This window comes from Ictidomys tridecemlineatus, chromosome 5, assembly GCF_052094955.1.
Source record: "Ictidomys tridecemlineatus isolate mIctTri1 chromosome 5, mIctTri1.hap1, whole genome shotgun sequence".
Lineage (NCBI taxonomy): Eukaryota > Metazoa > Chordata > Mammalia > Rodentia > Sciuridae > Ictidomys > Ictidomys tridecemlineatus.
In genome coordinates this window covers 83247255-83262820 of record NC_135481.1, presented here as the reverse complement: position 1 = coordinate 83262820, position 15566 = coordinate 83247255, and the positions used below count along the sequence as shown (strand labels likewise).

The window sequence follows — 15566 nt, the reverse complement described above, 5'->3', positions numbered from 1 at the left end:
GACTCTGGGACTCTTTAAGGAACAAAGACCTGATTAGTTCAATAACAAATCAAACAAGATGGACTGAGTCAGGATGATCACAGGTTCCAGGCCAATCTCAACAACTTTGCTAGCAAGGCTTTCAGCAACTTAGAGACCCTATCTTCTTCTTCTTCTTTTTTTTTTTTTTTTTGTAGTTATAGATGGGCAGAATGCCTTATCTTACTTATTTTTATGTAGTGCTAAAGATCAAATCCAGTGCCTCCCACATGTTAGGGCAAGTGCTCTGCCACTGAGCTACAACCCCAGCCCTAGAGACCCCGTCTTTTTTTGTTGTTATTGTTAATTATTTTTAGTTGTAGATGAACACAATATCTTTATTTATGTTTTTGTGGTGTTAAGACTCCAACCCAGTACCTCACATGTGCTAGGCAAGCGCTGAACTACACCCCCTACTGAGACATTATTTTAAAAAATAAAAAGGGCTGGGAATCCAGCTCAGTGGTAGAGTACCCCTAGAGGTTCAATCCCCTGTACCAAAGGAAGGAATGAAGGGGGATGGGAGTGTCCCAATCACAATGTGTGATCTGGATTCAAACAAATTTGTTCAGATAACTGAGAAAATCGGAAATCTGAACACTGGATGTTGGAAAATATTAAAGAATTACTAATTCATCTCAAATATTTGGTATACAACTACAATAATGATATTGCAGTTGTTTTTTAAAGCTCTTATCTTTTAGATATATACTGAAATTCATAGGTGAAACTATATGATTCTGGGATTTGCTTCAAAATGGGGAGAAGCATCACATATAATTCCAGGATTGCAGGCTGAGGCAGGAAGATCACGAGTTCAAAGAAAGCGAGGCACTAAGCAACTCAGTGAGACCCTGTCTGTGAACAAAATACAAAATAGGGCTGGGGATGTGTCTCAATGGCCCCTGAGTTCAATTTCCGTTACCATAAATAAATAAATGGGAGAAGCAGATATAAGTACAGGTAAAACAGGTCATAAGTTGTTACTGTTTAAGATGAGTGACAGGTTTGTGGGAGGCCACAGTATGGGCAAAACTCTCCAAAATGAACTATTAATGGCTATACATAATACAATATTTGTAATATAGAGGATAAAAAAAGAAGTAGTGGATGGAAGGAAATTATCCTATTGAATTCAGGCTGGAAGAATACCCAGAATTAAAACAGTGGTAACAGTGAAAAGTGCAAATTAAATTAGGGTTACTTCTTTAGGTTAGTAGTCAGGCATCTTGGACATTCCAGGCAAATTTTCTTACCCCACTTTAAAAAAAAAAAACTAAGAGGCTCCATAATTTTCATTGTATATGCAAAGAAGACTGCAATCTCCCCAAATTAAGAATTGCTGAATTAGAATTTATTTTTCGAATAGTGAGGCTATATTACATGACCCTTTGATTCACTGTACTCCAGGGTCACACACTTTCAGCAAAGCTCTTTTCCTGCTTTAGAATTCTAGCTAATGGCAATGCTTCCAAATAGAATGTTCTTTATATGTTTAGGTATTCCCAGATCTAAAAGTATACCTGTTAGGAGCATTACAAGAATTTTAGTGAGCTAAGACACTGACTGAAAAACTTAATGTCTGACATAAATCAAGTGCTCAATAAATACTAGCAATTACCTGAAAGTCTATCATATACAGGTTTCTCATCATTCTCAACATACTGTTAATTTGCCAATGCACATTTCTAGAGTATAAGCTCCATAGGGACAAAGTCATTGTTTCACACATAATTACATATCCAACACCTAACACAAAGTGGCACTCAAATATATTCACTGGAACAAATAATTAGAATAAAACTCAGACTGACCAGATACCTCTCTGGTACCAAGTAATTGGAAGGTTATTGATAACATTAATGATGACAAGGAATAAAGGAGAATGAACAAGTATGCTTTGTTGGGGGAAAGAGGCAAGCACTTGAGATCAACTGAATGGATGTATTGAATTTGAGGTAGAAAAGTTAAACCAGAGTTAGAAATGTGCCTGGGACATTTGGAAGTGAAAATGTAATTCTGGCTAAGAATGTGGCTTCTGGAGGAAGGCTTCAATTAAAGTTCTGCTTTTGATGCCTCCTTGCTGCATGATATTGGGCAGATAAGTAACAACTAATCCTCAATATTTCAATGCCAAGAAAGAGAGAGAGAGAGAATAAAAAGAAAAAATAAAGACACCACCACCTGTGCTAATCTCACTGGTTGTTTTAAGATTCAAATGGGGGCTGGGGACGTGGCTCAAACGGTAGCGCGCTCGCCTAGCATGCATGCAGCGCGGGTTCGATCCTCAGCACCACATACCAACAAAGATGTTATGTCGGCCGAAAACTAAGAAATAAATATTAAAAAAAAAAAAAAGATTCAAATGGGTAAATACTGAAGCACTGGAATAACGTTTAGGAAACAGTAAAAGTTAAGTATTATTAAGATAGTAGGGCTGGGATTATGGCTCAGAGGTAGAGCACTCGCCTAGCATGCATGAGGCACTGGGTTCGATCCTCAGCACCACATAAAAATAAAATAAATGTGGACCAAAAGAAGAATGAGGAATGATAGAGTGGAAGCTAAATATATACAATTTTTGAGAAAGAAATAACTACAGAAAAGTGTGGGTTATTGCATATGGTGAGTAAGGACACAGGATTTGGCTACGTGAAGATCAATTACCAACAGAAAAAGTTTTCTGCAAAGCGTTCAAAGGAAATACGAATATATACTTCATAAGGTTATAACGCAGATTGAATGGCAGTTATAATTTTTAAATAACATTCACTGCCAAAATCCATGAATACTCCATTTTCTTCCAAGCCCTAGACCAAATCAACCAAAAATCTCTAGACAATAAGACAAATGTCTACATATATTTTAAAATTCCACAAAGTGATTGTGACTGGCGGTACAGTTTGGGAAACACTGTCCAAAAACCTTACTGACTTATACCTTTGTGGAGTCCAAGGTAAGAAGGCATTACAGAGTTTTAAGACATAATCTGTTGGTTTTGTTCCAAGTTTCTAAGACAAAACTTTTCCCAATATTCTTTATACAGAAAAAAGAAGTAGACAGCAAAGTTTCATTTTATAGTTTACTTATTTATTTATGCTTTTTGGTCCAGGGATTGAACCCAGGGACACTTAACCACTGAGCCACATCCCAATCTGTTTTTATTTTTTGAGACAGGGTCTCTCGAAGTTGCTGAGGCTGGCTTTGAATTTGCAATCCTCCTGCCTCAGCCTCCTGAGATGCTAGGATTACAGGTGTGCATCACCTTGCCCAGTATTCTAAAGTTTCATTTTAATATCTTTTCCAAAGCTAGGGACAATATAATTACATATAAGATTCTACATCAAAATAAGGTATACCTTAACCTTTTCATGTTCACTATGGAACAATTTCAATGAATACTTTAAAAATATGTGTAGACAAAAAAAAAATGACATGAAGACCAACGAAACAATAGAAGACATAGCAACCAACCCACATAAATACAGCTATATTAGACAAAGGTGCCATAAACATACATTGGAAAAAAGATCACCTCTTCAACAAATGGTGCAAGGAAAACTGGAAATTCAAAATGAATCACACATGCAGGCATTAGACAAAGCGATTCTGTGCCTACTAGGAAAAAAAAAAAAAAACAGTAGGCCCCAAAGTAGGAACCAACTTCCTCAGTAAGACTCCAAAAGTGCAAGAAGTAAAATCAAGCTGTGGTGGTACAGGCCTTTAATCCCAGTATCTGGAGATACTGGGACAGGAAGATGGAGAGTTCAAAGCCAGCCTCAACAAAAGTGAGGTGCTAAGCAACTCAGTGAGACCCTGTCTCTAAATAAAATAGGGCTGGAATGTGGCTCCATGGTTGAGTGCCCCTGAGTTCAACCGGGTACTCCCCAAGAAAGAAGTAAAACCAAGAATCAATAAATGAGATGGTATCAAACTAAAAAGATTCTTTTTTTTTTTTAAAGAGAGAGAGAGGTAGAGAATTTTTTTTAATATTTATTATTTAGTTATCGGCAGGTACAGCATCTTTGTTTGTATGTGGTGCTGAGGATCAAACCTGGGCCGCATGCATGCCAGGCGAGCGCGCTACCGCTTGAGCCACATCCCCAGCCTCTAAAAAAGATTCTTTACTGCAAAGGAAATAATCATTAATGTGAACAGAGAGCCTACAGAATGGAAGAAAATCTTTATCACCGTCCACTTCAGATAGAGCATTAATATCCAGGATATACAAAAAAACTTAACACCAAAAAAACCCAAATAACCCAAGCAATAAATGGGCAAAGGAACTGAACGAGCGCTTCACAGAAAAAATACAAATAGTCAAGAAATATATGAAAAAATGTTCAACACCTCTAGCAATTAGAGAAATGCAAATTAAAACATCATTGAGATTCCATCTCACTCCAGTCGGAATGGCAATTATCAAGAATACAAGTTATGGGGCTGGGGATGTGGCTCAAGCCGTAGCACGCTCCCCTGGCATGGGCGTGGCCCGGGTTCGATCCTCAGCACCACATACCAACAAAGATGTTGTGTCCACCAAAAACCAAAATGTAAATAAAATATTAAAAAAAAAAAAAAAAAGAATACAAGTTAGGGCTGGGGTTGTGGCTCAGCGGTAGAGCGCTCACCTAGCACATGCCAGGCTCTGGGTTCGATCCTCAGCACCACATAAAAATAAATAAAGATATTGTGTCCAACTAATAAAATAAATATTAAAAAAAAAGAATACAAGTTAACAGTAAATGTTGATGAGGATCTGGAGAAAAAGGTTCACTCATACATTGCTAGTGGGACTGCAAATTGGTACATACACTCTGTAAAAACAGTTTGGAGATTTCTCTGAAAACTGGGAATGGAACCACCATTTGACCCAGTTATCCCACTCCTCGGCATATGTCCAAAGGACTTCAGCATACTTCAGTGATGCAGCCACATCAACATTTATAAAAGCACAATAGCCAAGCTGTGGAACGAGCCTACATGCCCTTCAGCAGATGAATGGACAAATAAAATGCGTACATATACACAACTGAATATTACTCAGTCATATAGAAAAATGGAATTATGGCATTTGCAGTAAATGGATGGAACTGGAGAGTACCATGCTAAGTGAAATAAGCCATTCCCAAACAAAACTCAATGCAACTTTTTAAAATAGATGCACTACTATGATGGCGCTACTCACACAAAAAAAGTTAGCAGCATAGCGTCCCATATAGTTGTATATCAACAGAACTACACGAATTCTAAGTATTTCAAAGCAGACTGTACATGAACTTACAAAAAACACAGGCAATTTTTACTTAAGCCCTTTGAAAAATTTTTAAAGCCCATTTTTTAAAGCCCCAAAGTATAGCAATGCACAAATCTAAAGCAATGAATTGATTTAAAGTGTCAAAATATAAGTGGTTTTACTTTTTTTTTTTTTAAAGTCTAACCTCACCCACTTTGTAAAGTCAATCAAATCAAACTGAAGAGACTCATATTTATTTGAGGACATCCTTTCTACATAAATCTAACCTTTCCTCTTTCAACACATCTTCCTAATTATTCATCATAGGTATATGTGACAATGAACAATAATGCTTACACCCTAAGTATGTATGAAGAAAAAGTGCAACACTATTTAGATGCATGTTTAGATTTAATCCGGAAAGGGATTTAAAAATAAACACAAATATTTTAAAAATTAAACCTTTAAAAAAGATGCAGCAATTTTGAAACTCAAGACTTGAGCCCTAAACTAGTAAGAGTTTCCAAAAGTCAGGCATCTCAGCCTATCAAAGATTTACATTAAGAGGAACGAGTCAGGCTCAATTATTAAGAGTCCTAAGAACATTTAACTTTGCTTCACGAGTTGGTACTGTGAAACAAGTATGTCTTATTTCAAACTAATACTAATTATCTTCTCAAATCGTTTCACAAACACAACCGTCTTGTTTGGCTTTGTATAAAAATTAAAGGGATTGGGAGGAAGTCTGGTGAAGGTATTACTCTAAAAAGAAAAATTCAGTGTTAAAAGTGTTGAAAAGTCAGCAACTAAGGAAGAACTAAAGGAAATCCAAGCGAGTAAAGCAGCACCCCAGATAAGTAGGAACTCAAGAGTTGTCGGTGGAAAATGAAAACTTCCCAAGTCGGCCGCAAACTATAGTGCATGGTAACAGCCTAAGAAAAAAGCGTGACTGTCAAAGGGCAACCGCGTACCAAGTCACGGGGGAGGGGGACCAGGCAAGCCTAATCGGGAAAGGGGGGTGGTCCAGGAAAAGAGAATAAACTGTTCTTCGCAGTTCAGGTCCTCGGGTTTTCAATTTCAAGAAGAATAAACAAGAGCAAACTCAGTACACAGCAGCCCCGCGCCGGACTCTCACGAAGAACAGCTCGGCCCCAAGGCCGAGAGGCCGGGGAAGGCCGCCTCCGGAGGAGCCCCCGCAGACGCCATACTAAAAGCCAAAATGGCTGCCCCGAGGAAGCCCGTACCGCGTAGCTAGTAAGGGTTGGGGAACAAGCTTCAGCGGGAAAGGGGGAGGGGGACCCTAGGAAGACCCGTCGCAGGACCATCATCCCCCGAGCCGCACAGGTATGTTCCTCTCGGCCTCCCAAGGAAAGGGCTCGGGCTGAAGGGAATCCCAGCCCCACATCCGCCCCCCCCCAGCCCCAGGCCGGGAACCTCTCTACGGTAGCCGTCCCGCACACTGACCCCAGCAAGGTACCTGCAGTTCGGCCCGCTCCACCTCCCAGTGCGCCCGCTCCATCTCGAACCGAGCCCACTCGTGCTGGATGTAGTGCAGTATCCCCGGAATAGTGTACTGCTGTGGCCGGGACAGCTCGGGGCCTGTCGGGGGACCGGCTCCCTCGGAGGCCGGAGGACCCCCGCCGCCCGCCGCTCCGTTGCCCCCCGGCGAAAGACTCAGGTTCCCCCCAGGTCCCTGCTGCTGCCGGGGAGGGGCCGTCATTCCCGGGCCGCCACCACCGCCTCCGGCAAGCTCGTCCATTGTGTGTGGGGCCCCGGCCGGGGCGCAGGGCTAGACGCCGACAGCTGGGGGAAGGGCCGTGGAGGGTGGCCCCGCGCCGACGGCGGGGCGGAGGCCGGCAGGGAGAGGGGCGGGGAGGGGGTCGTTGCTATGTGCCTGCCGTGGGTCAGAGCAGGGAGCTGCCGGCCGCCGCCATTACAATCCCTCCTCCATCTGCCCGTCTCACTCACTCACTTTAGGGAAAGGGGGGCCGCGGCGGGAGGGGGGAGAGAAGGGGCAGGGTTGGGAAAGGGATAGACGTAGGGCCGCTGCTCCCGCACAGCATGCCGGGTAGAGAACGCCGCTGCCGCCGCACGCTTAATAGCCAAATAGAGTCCGGCCTCACCCTACGCAGGCGCACTGAGGACGCAGTTGATCGCAGTTAGAGGGCGGAGGCGTGTGAGCCCCGCCCCTAGGCCCGCCCACAGACGGCTCCGGGTGTTCGTGTAGGCTATGGATTCTGGGGCTCCCTTGGACTTTTTGGCAGCGGGCTGGCCTCTGGCTCCGGGGTTGTGTCCTTCGTGTGGGCAGCCCTAGGGCGTCGTTTCCCAACCGACGGAGTCGGCCTTTTGCTTGCCTTTGGAGCTGGGGTTAAGCCCAGCTTGTCTCTGGCAGCAGCCAATCCTGGATTCCGGACGTTTCTCTTGCATTCCTAGCGTGTTTCAGGCAGTCCCAAAGGGTCAGGCCTCTTTCTGTGCCTGTCACTCGCTCTATCTTAGGTTTCTTAGCACCAGTCAGTTCCCGAGACTTAGATGTTCTTTTTGGGCAAACAGCCCAGATTCTTCCAGCCGTGGTGATTGATTCCTCGTCTTCGTTTGGTCCCATTTCTGTCGAAACTTGTTCCACTTTGCCTCTGCTCTTCTTTCCTAATCTGGGATGGGCTGTGTTTTGGAAGTTTGGTAAGAGGAGCAGAAGCGATTCACTACGTAATATATACATAACCACTCAGGATGTAATTTGAAAGAGATGAATTAGTAAATCTTATTTTATCGTGCCTGCTTTACTGTTATTAAAGTTTAATGAAGAGCAAATTGCTATTATTTATATATGAAATGAGGTCTTAGGTCACAGTACTATTAAGAACTATTTCTCCACATTATTAAAGTACTGATTCTTCATTTATTAGTGACCACATATCACCTGCTTATTCAGTCTTACTCGCTGAGGGCAAGGGACTATAGTACATAAAAAGCTCAGAAATACACAACATGCTGCCTCCATACCCAAATACTTACATACTAAGAAACATTTTGCAAGAGGGTATGGTTGATATACATGATGATAGCATCAAAAGAAGAGGAAGATGCACACTTAAATTTCCCACAGGTACCTTTGGTTCAAGAAAAGACTGGAATCTTAGGAAAGGAAAAAGAAAGGAAATTGTTTCTCTTATGTTATATATGTTATTAAGTAATACTATATCTAAAGCCTAGCAGACATTCTCATACATTTTATTTAACTACCACATCCAGTCCTTTCTCCATTCATGACTTATTTTAAATCTTCCTACCTCAACTCTTCCTCCACCTCTCACAATCACTGCCACTTAAGTGGTCTTCCTCAAAGGCAGATTTGATTTGTCATCTTCTGCTTAAAATATTTTAGTAATCTCCAAATTTAAAGCCCAAATTTAAGCTGGCATATAAAGATCCTTCAAAATGGTAAATTGTCCCAGCCACCTAATCTTCCATCACTCATCATGCCAACCAATTCTCTGCAGCCAAACTACTGGCTTTGGTTCCTCAAATGCATAATGCTGTTTCACTCCACAGTGATTTAACACATGCCATTTCTTCCATTCCTCCTTCAAAACTCAACTCCAGCATTACTGTCTCCAAGAAGCCTTCCAGATTGCTCACAGACCATATTTTGTTCTTTATTAATAGTATTCATCTTCATAAAGATGCTCCTCCCCTTACAAAGGGTTACTTCCCCATAAACTCCTCATAAGTTGAGATGATACACCTAATCTACTGAACATCATAGTTTCGCAAACCAGTACACAGTAGAGTGTCACCAAATATAACTAGCCTGAGAAAAGATCAAAATTCCAATATCTCTTTTGTGTGTTGGTAAAGTAAAAAATCTTAAGGTTAACACCATAAATCAAGGACTAGCTTACTTATTACACTATTTAAATCATGTGTGTACTGGTCAGTAATGTACCAAACAACTATGAAAGCTAGAACTGCACATATGAGTATTCAATAAATTCTTGCTTCTTTCAGTTGTGATCCTCCTGTCTCATCCTCCCCAATTGCTGTGCTGGAGCACTTCAATCATTAGAACACTGCAGTGAGTTTCTAGAATTTTGTCCTCTGTAGGTAAAGAACTTTCCCAGGCCACATTATCATTTACCTCACCCAACTGGAATTCCCGACCTAATCTGTAGCTGAGTCATTTCCTCTCTTCTGTCTCACCTTTGAAATTTCCTATTTGTTCTTTTAGTCCTGTTCATCTCTCTTTCCCTGCCCATTGATTCTTTTAGAAAGTCTCTTTATATCTTTGATAAGTTTAGAATAAATTTTAGAGTGTTTTTTCCCCTTTCCCATTGCTAATCTTTAGTACCTGTGTGTTTTTACTTTTTTTTTTTTTTTTAATCTTGACCAGAGGGACTTGTCTTATTTTATTTACATATATATGTCAACAAAGAATGATAAGGAACTCCAGACTTTTTTTTTAAAACTGTGTTTTTTTAAAAAAATATTTTTTAGTTGTTGATGGACCTTTATTTTACTTATTTGTATGTGATGCTGAGAATTGAACTTAGTACCTCATGCATGCTAGGCAAGCATGCCACCACTGAGCCACAATCCTAGCCCAGGAACTCCAGACTTTTAAATAAGTCAGGAATAGAAAACACTAAGATATCTTCTTAACGAAATATTCCACTATCTTATATATGCAGAGTTTTGACTCTGCCTCTGAGAATTGAATAGCTTCTTGTAATTACTCACCTAAATATATAGTTTTATATCTTCCTGACCACATACCTGGCCTCCTTCTACAAAAAAATTCAAACTGGTTCATAAACACTAATTTAGACATAGGGTTTACATCATCTGCAAAGGTTTTGACAAATATTTTTAGCTCCACGGTGGAAAGAGAAAACTGAGATAAAGAATTCTTGGTCACTTTAGCCAAATCCTTAGTAGGGCAGAAAGTGGTTCCCACTTAGTGAGTGTGAATGTGTATTGGGAAACAAGAAATAAAGTCTCCTTTCACTAAATTGATTCCCACTATTTGCATGTTTGAAATCATTTTTACGTAGTTTAAGTCATTTCAGAGTAATTCAGTGATGACACTGTGCTTACATTTATAAACAGAGAGCAAACAAATATTATAGCCCATAGGAAGATCTTTGAGTAGACTGATGTGTTCAAAACCAAAGGTACAAACTAAGTGACATACCAAACACAAAAGAAGGAATGCTACAGCAGCACCAAGGTAGATAGCTCAGATAGCTCCTTCTCATTGTAGTAATTGCCTGTGGCTAAGAAAATTACGGCAATACTTGTAGGACACTCGATTCATTCAAATAATATCTTGTATGCAAAAGAAAAAGGAAAGAACCTTCAAAGACTATAGAAAAATAGACATCAAAATCTTTAAGAAACTCAGGATGCTATATCAAATTCTAGTCCAAGTTCATTCCGGAGTTGTCTCCTGGGTAATATGAGGCAGAAGAAAAGTAGGCTGTGATGATATTGTATAATACCTAATTCATGGAGATGTCAAAATTGAAAAGGAAAAAAAAAAAAGATTGTCTTGAGCCAAGTCTCTCCTGGATATTGGCTAAGAATGAATAACCAGGTCTATAAACATGTTAACAAAACGACTGGAAAAAAAATGTGACTGAGTGGGAAACTGACAAAACTTTTCAACAAGCTTGGAAATATGGTTTGTCTCCCATTGTAGCAGTAGGGGAAAAATGTTCAAAAGAATGATACCAGACATGGATATATGGCCTGGGAATTCTATGTTAAAGACAGTGTTCTCTTTGGAGAATGTTTTGTTGTTTTTGTTTTGTTTTGTTTTGTTTTATTCTGGTGCTAGGGTTAGAACTCAGGGTTTCATGCATGTTAGGTACATGCTCTGCCACTGAGCCATACTCCTAGCCTCTGGAGAATGTTTTGGTAAAATTTAACAACAACAAGAACAACAACAAAAAACACTTTTTACAATAACATGTTTTTAAATGATGGTAACTTTTAATTTTCTTTCTATGAATGGGCCAACCTAAGATACATGACAATATTCTACAAAAAAAGATTGAAAAACTTGTTAGGGACATTTTAAAATAACTCCTATTGCTTTTGTTGTTTCCCTTGTTTTGTATAGCAATTAGATGTTTTAAATATGTTGTATAGGGGCTGGGGCTGGGGCTGAGGCTCAGCCGTAGTGCACTTACCTGGCATGTATGAGGCACTGGGTTCAATCCTCAGAACCACATATAAACAAATAAATAAAATAAAGATCTATGAACAATGAAAAACTTTTTAAAAATATGTTGTATATAGACTTTTGAGGGGGTTTTGTTTGTTTTTATGCTGGGATTGAATCCAGGGCCTCATGCATGCTAAACATCAGCTCTACCAATAAACCCCATGCCCCCCACCCCAAGCCCTTGACTTTTTATTTAACTTTTTTATTTTGAAAAATTTTAATCATGAAAAAAAATCTAATGAACTCATGGTCAACATTTATCAAGATCTTACCTGTGTGTGTGTGTGTGTGTGTGTGTGTGTGTGTGTGTTGCTGCGTATTGAACCCAGGACCTTGTGCATACAAGGCAATCACTCTACTAACGGAGCTGTAGCCTCAACACAACATATTGCAATTTTTTATCTCATCACTATACTTTTTCCTTCTATGTGAGGAATATTTTAAAGCAAATCCCAGGCCTTACATTCTTTTTTCATTGGTATATACTTCTATAAGAACCTTTTTAACAGCTGGTGATTTCTAGTCAACATAATCTGACTTATTTTATTTAATTGTTATGTTTTTAGGATTTTTTGTTTGTTTATTTTGTTTTGCATTTCCCTCACCTACCCCTATTCTCATGCCATTTATTTCTTAAGGGACCAGGTCATTTATCCTATAGAATGATTTATATTTGGCTAATTACATTTGTGGTAGGCTAGTACCGGGGGACTGAACTCAGGGACACTCAACTACTGCGCCACATCCCCAGCCCTATTTATATTTTATTTAGAGGCAGGGTCTCACTGAGTTGCTTAGCGCCTTACCCTTGCTGAGGCTGGCTTTGAACTCAGGATCCTCCTGCCTCAGCCTCCTGAGACACTGGGATAATAGGTGTGTGCCACTGAGCTCAGCTAATTACATTCTTATGGTATTGTTTATCATATTACTTTCTCTTCCTTTTTTTTTTTTTTTTTTTTGTACCAGGATTGAACCCAGGGGCGCTTAACCAGCAAGCTACATTCCCACCTCTTTTTTATATTTTATTAGAGACAGGGCCTTGCTAAAGTGTTGAGGCTGGCAACCTCCCGAGCAGCTGGAATTATAGGTATGTGCCACCATGCCAGCTCCTCCATATTTTTTATAAACTAGAAGTTAGGTCTAGAGGCTAGGTTTGATCCAGGATTTTTATTTTTTGTTTTTGGCAAAAATTCCTCCCCATTGGCGACATAGTATGCTCCTATTGCATTATACCAGGTGGCACTAATGTCTAGTTTTCTCAATTTTAGTGATGTTACTAAGCTTGATTGGCCTAATGTAGCTATTGTGATCCTTAACTAGTTCTTTTCAGTGGAGGATCTGCCTTTCTGCCATCAAGTATCCACCAGGGATTTCTAAGAGCTTTAGGGTCCTTAATGGTACCTTCCCTTGCACTCATTGCAAAAGGGACTCTGGGCCTCTTCCCAAGTCCCCCTATTGTTCTTATAGTCACATTCACTCCCAGCAGAAATCTTTCCTTTGGGTAGTGATTGTTGTTTCTGGGTTTCTTGGCATTTTTGACCCTCAAAAATCCTCATTTTTCTAACCTCCACTTCTGCCAGTCCCTGCTCTTCTTAAGCACTCTTTCCTCCTCTTCTTCTTCCTCTCCCTCTCTTCTTATTGCCCTATTTCTTAGTGCTACCTTAGTTTTTCCTACCCATTGGTATTCTAGAGTGCTTTACCCAGGATGTTTCTTCTCTTGGTTTTATTGACTGTACATATTTTCTTTTCTTTTTTTTTAAATTTTTTTAGTTATAGATGGACATAATATCTTTATTTATTTTTATGTGGTGCTGAGGATCGAACCCAGTGCTTCACATGTGCTAGGCAAGCACTATATATTATAGCGCAGCGATTGAAATAGTGTATTTGGCCAGTATTAAAATAATTTTGACATTTCTTGCTTTTCAAAGATTCCAAGTTATAAATGAGTGTAATTTAAGTATTATTATTCTCTGGGCACACTGGGGTAGGCTCTTGTCTACAACTTTGATCCCCCATTTGCATGTTCACCACATACTTTGTTGCTGTACTTTATTGTGAAATTCAAAATAGCAAAAAGTGCTTCTGGCTGGGTGCGGTGGTGCATGCCTGTAATCCCAGCAGCTCAGGAGGCTGAGACAGGAGGATCACAAGTTCAAACCCAGCTTCAACAACAGGCGAGGTGCTAAGTAACTCAGTGAGACCTATCTCTAATGAAATAAAAAAAATTGGGCTGGGGATGTGGCTTAGTGGTTGAGTGCTTCTAAGTTCAATCTCTGGTACTCTCCTCCCCCTAAAAAAAAAAGTGCTTCTGGGCAAAGGGCAGTCAAGGAGGCCATCAAAGGCTGTGCTCTACCCTGAAATCTGATCTGAACCAGAATAGTACTAAGTTCAGATATGAGTCTGAAAACTTGCCTTGGTGAGCATTTGCCTAGTATGTTTTACTTTTTGGAAGTAGGAAGATTAGCTCAACTCTATGAAGAGCAAGTCAGACTTAGGGATTTTGGAAACATTAGATATAATAACAAATGTAGAGAATGTAGCAGTTTGACCTTTACTAAATTTTCATAATTATTTAATTGAGCCATTTCTTAAGCATTGTAGGATCCATGTTGATATCAACAAAAAGTAAATAATCTATTAGAATTGTGCCTTTCGTGTTAAGCTCCAGGGTCAAGACTGAAACACCAAAACATGCAATAAAAGCTTTTACATAGAGTATAACTGGCCAGAGCTAGATTTACACTAGTGAATTGGGAATGAAATTGTGCCTCCATGGTCCTTGTACAGATATCATTGAATTACTAGTCCTGAGGAAAATCCAGAAGTAATGAGCATTGAGTGTGGGAGCACAGACTAATTGAAATTGGATCCTTCCTCTACCATTTTACATAGTGACCTTTGGCAAGTATATTTTTACATCCATAAAGTTTTTGGAGATAAAAACCATTTCTAACTTGCAGGGCTCTTAGGAGGATTATATAAATGTGGGCAAAGTGTTTAAGCAGCACCTGGCACCTAAGCAAGCACTGTATGAATGTTGTCTACTGTTATCCTCTCTTTCTGAACTGGAGAGTTGAGTCACATTAGGACAGTATTTGGGAGTCTGTTTTATTCTACAGTATTTGGGAGTCTTCTGTCCTTGTTTATTTATTCTATCATGTATTTATGTCCATATGCAATTATGTATATTTATTTTATACTTTGGGTTATAATCCAATATTGTGTTGTTCAAATTATTCTTATCTTTGACTGTTGGGAGCTCTTCCAGATTTTTCCATTGGCCTACAGCTCTTTTGAGATATAATTCACAAACTGTAAAGTTCACTCAATGTATACAATTCAATGGCTTTTTCCTATACTCACTGTTTATGGAACTATTCTTACCATCCCTTACCTCTTAGACATAACTTTCTGAACCCTATGCCCCCCCGAATCTTCTTGGCTGTCTCTTTAGATTTGCCTCCTTTAGATATTTCGTGTAATGGAGTTATACAATATGTCATCCTTTATGATTGGCTTCTTTCAATTAGCAAATATTTTCAAGATGAATCGGTCAGGTCTATTTTTAATCTTTACCTATTTAGATGTTTCTTTTACATAGTTGTAATCTATATGAATGTAGAATTGGTATTCTGATTTTGTGACTTAACATTATTTTATATACATTTTCCCATTCTTCTGCATAGTCTGTTTATTTTCATTTTCCAGTTTTTTTTTTTCAAAAATACCACATTGTTTTCTAATAACCAATTTATTTATTTATTTTTTATTGGTTGTTCACAACATTACAAAGCTCTTGACATATCATATTTCATACATTAGATTGAAGTGGGTTATGAACTCCCAATTTTACCCCAAATGCAGATTGCAGAATCACGTCGGTTACACATCCACAATTTTACATAATGCCCAATTAGTAATTGTTGTATTCTGCTACCTTTCCTATCCCCTATTATCCCCCCTCCCTCCCCTCCCATCTTCTCTCTCTACCCCATCTACTGTAATTCATTTCTCTCCTTGTTTATTTTCCCATTCCCCTCACAACCTCTTATATGTAATTTTGTATAGCAATGAGGGTCTCCCTTC

General features: G+C 39.5%; 2 protein-coding genes across 13 annotated transcripts in view; one reads left to right on the top strand and one right to left on the bottom strand.

Moving 5' to 3' along the window:
• Positions 1–7323, bottom strand: part of Strn3 (striatin 3) — an 89573-nt gene extending 82250 nt beyond the window's left edge. The window contains exon 1 of one of the 5 annotated variants that reach the window (XM_078050260.1): positions 6732–7323. In XM_078050260.1, coding sequence (XP_077906386.1) covers positions 6732–7013 — 282 coding nt within the window. In that variant the 5' untranslated portion in view covers positions 7014–7323. The remainder of the gene's footprint in view (positions 1–6731) is intronic. The other 4 variants (XM_005322655.5, XM_021724683.3, XM_040275220.2 and 1 more) reach the window with 4 other exon arrangements.
• Ap4s1 (adaptor related protein complex 4 subunit sigma 1) overlaps positions 6253–15566 on the top strand; it is an 81779-nt gene continuing 72465 nt past the window's right edge. For 6 of the 8 annotated variants that reach the window (XM_078050265.1, XM_078050262.1, XM_040275225.2 and 3 more), the window contains exon 1: positions 6253–6598. The gene's annotated coding sequence lies outside the window, so the exon portion shown is untranslated. The remainder of the gene's footprint in view (positions 6599–15566) is intronic. The other 2 variants (XM_078050261.1, XM_005322654.5) reach the window with 1 other exon arrangement.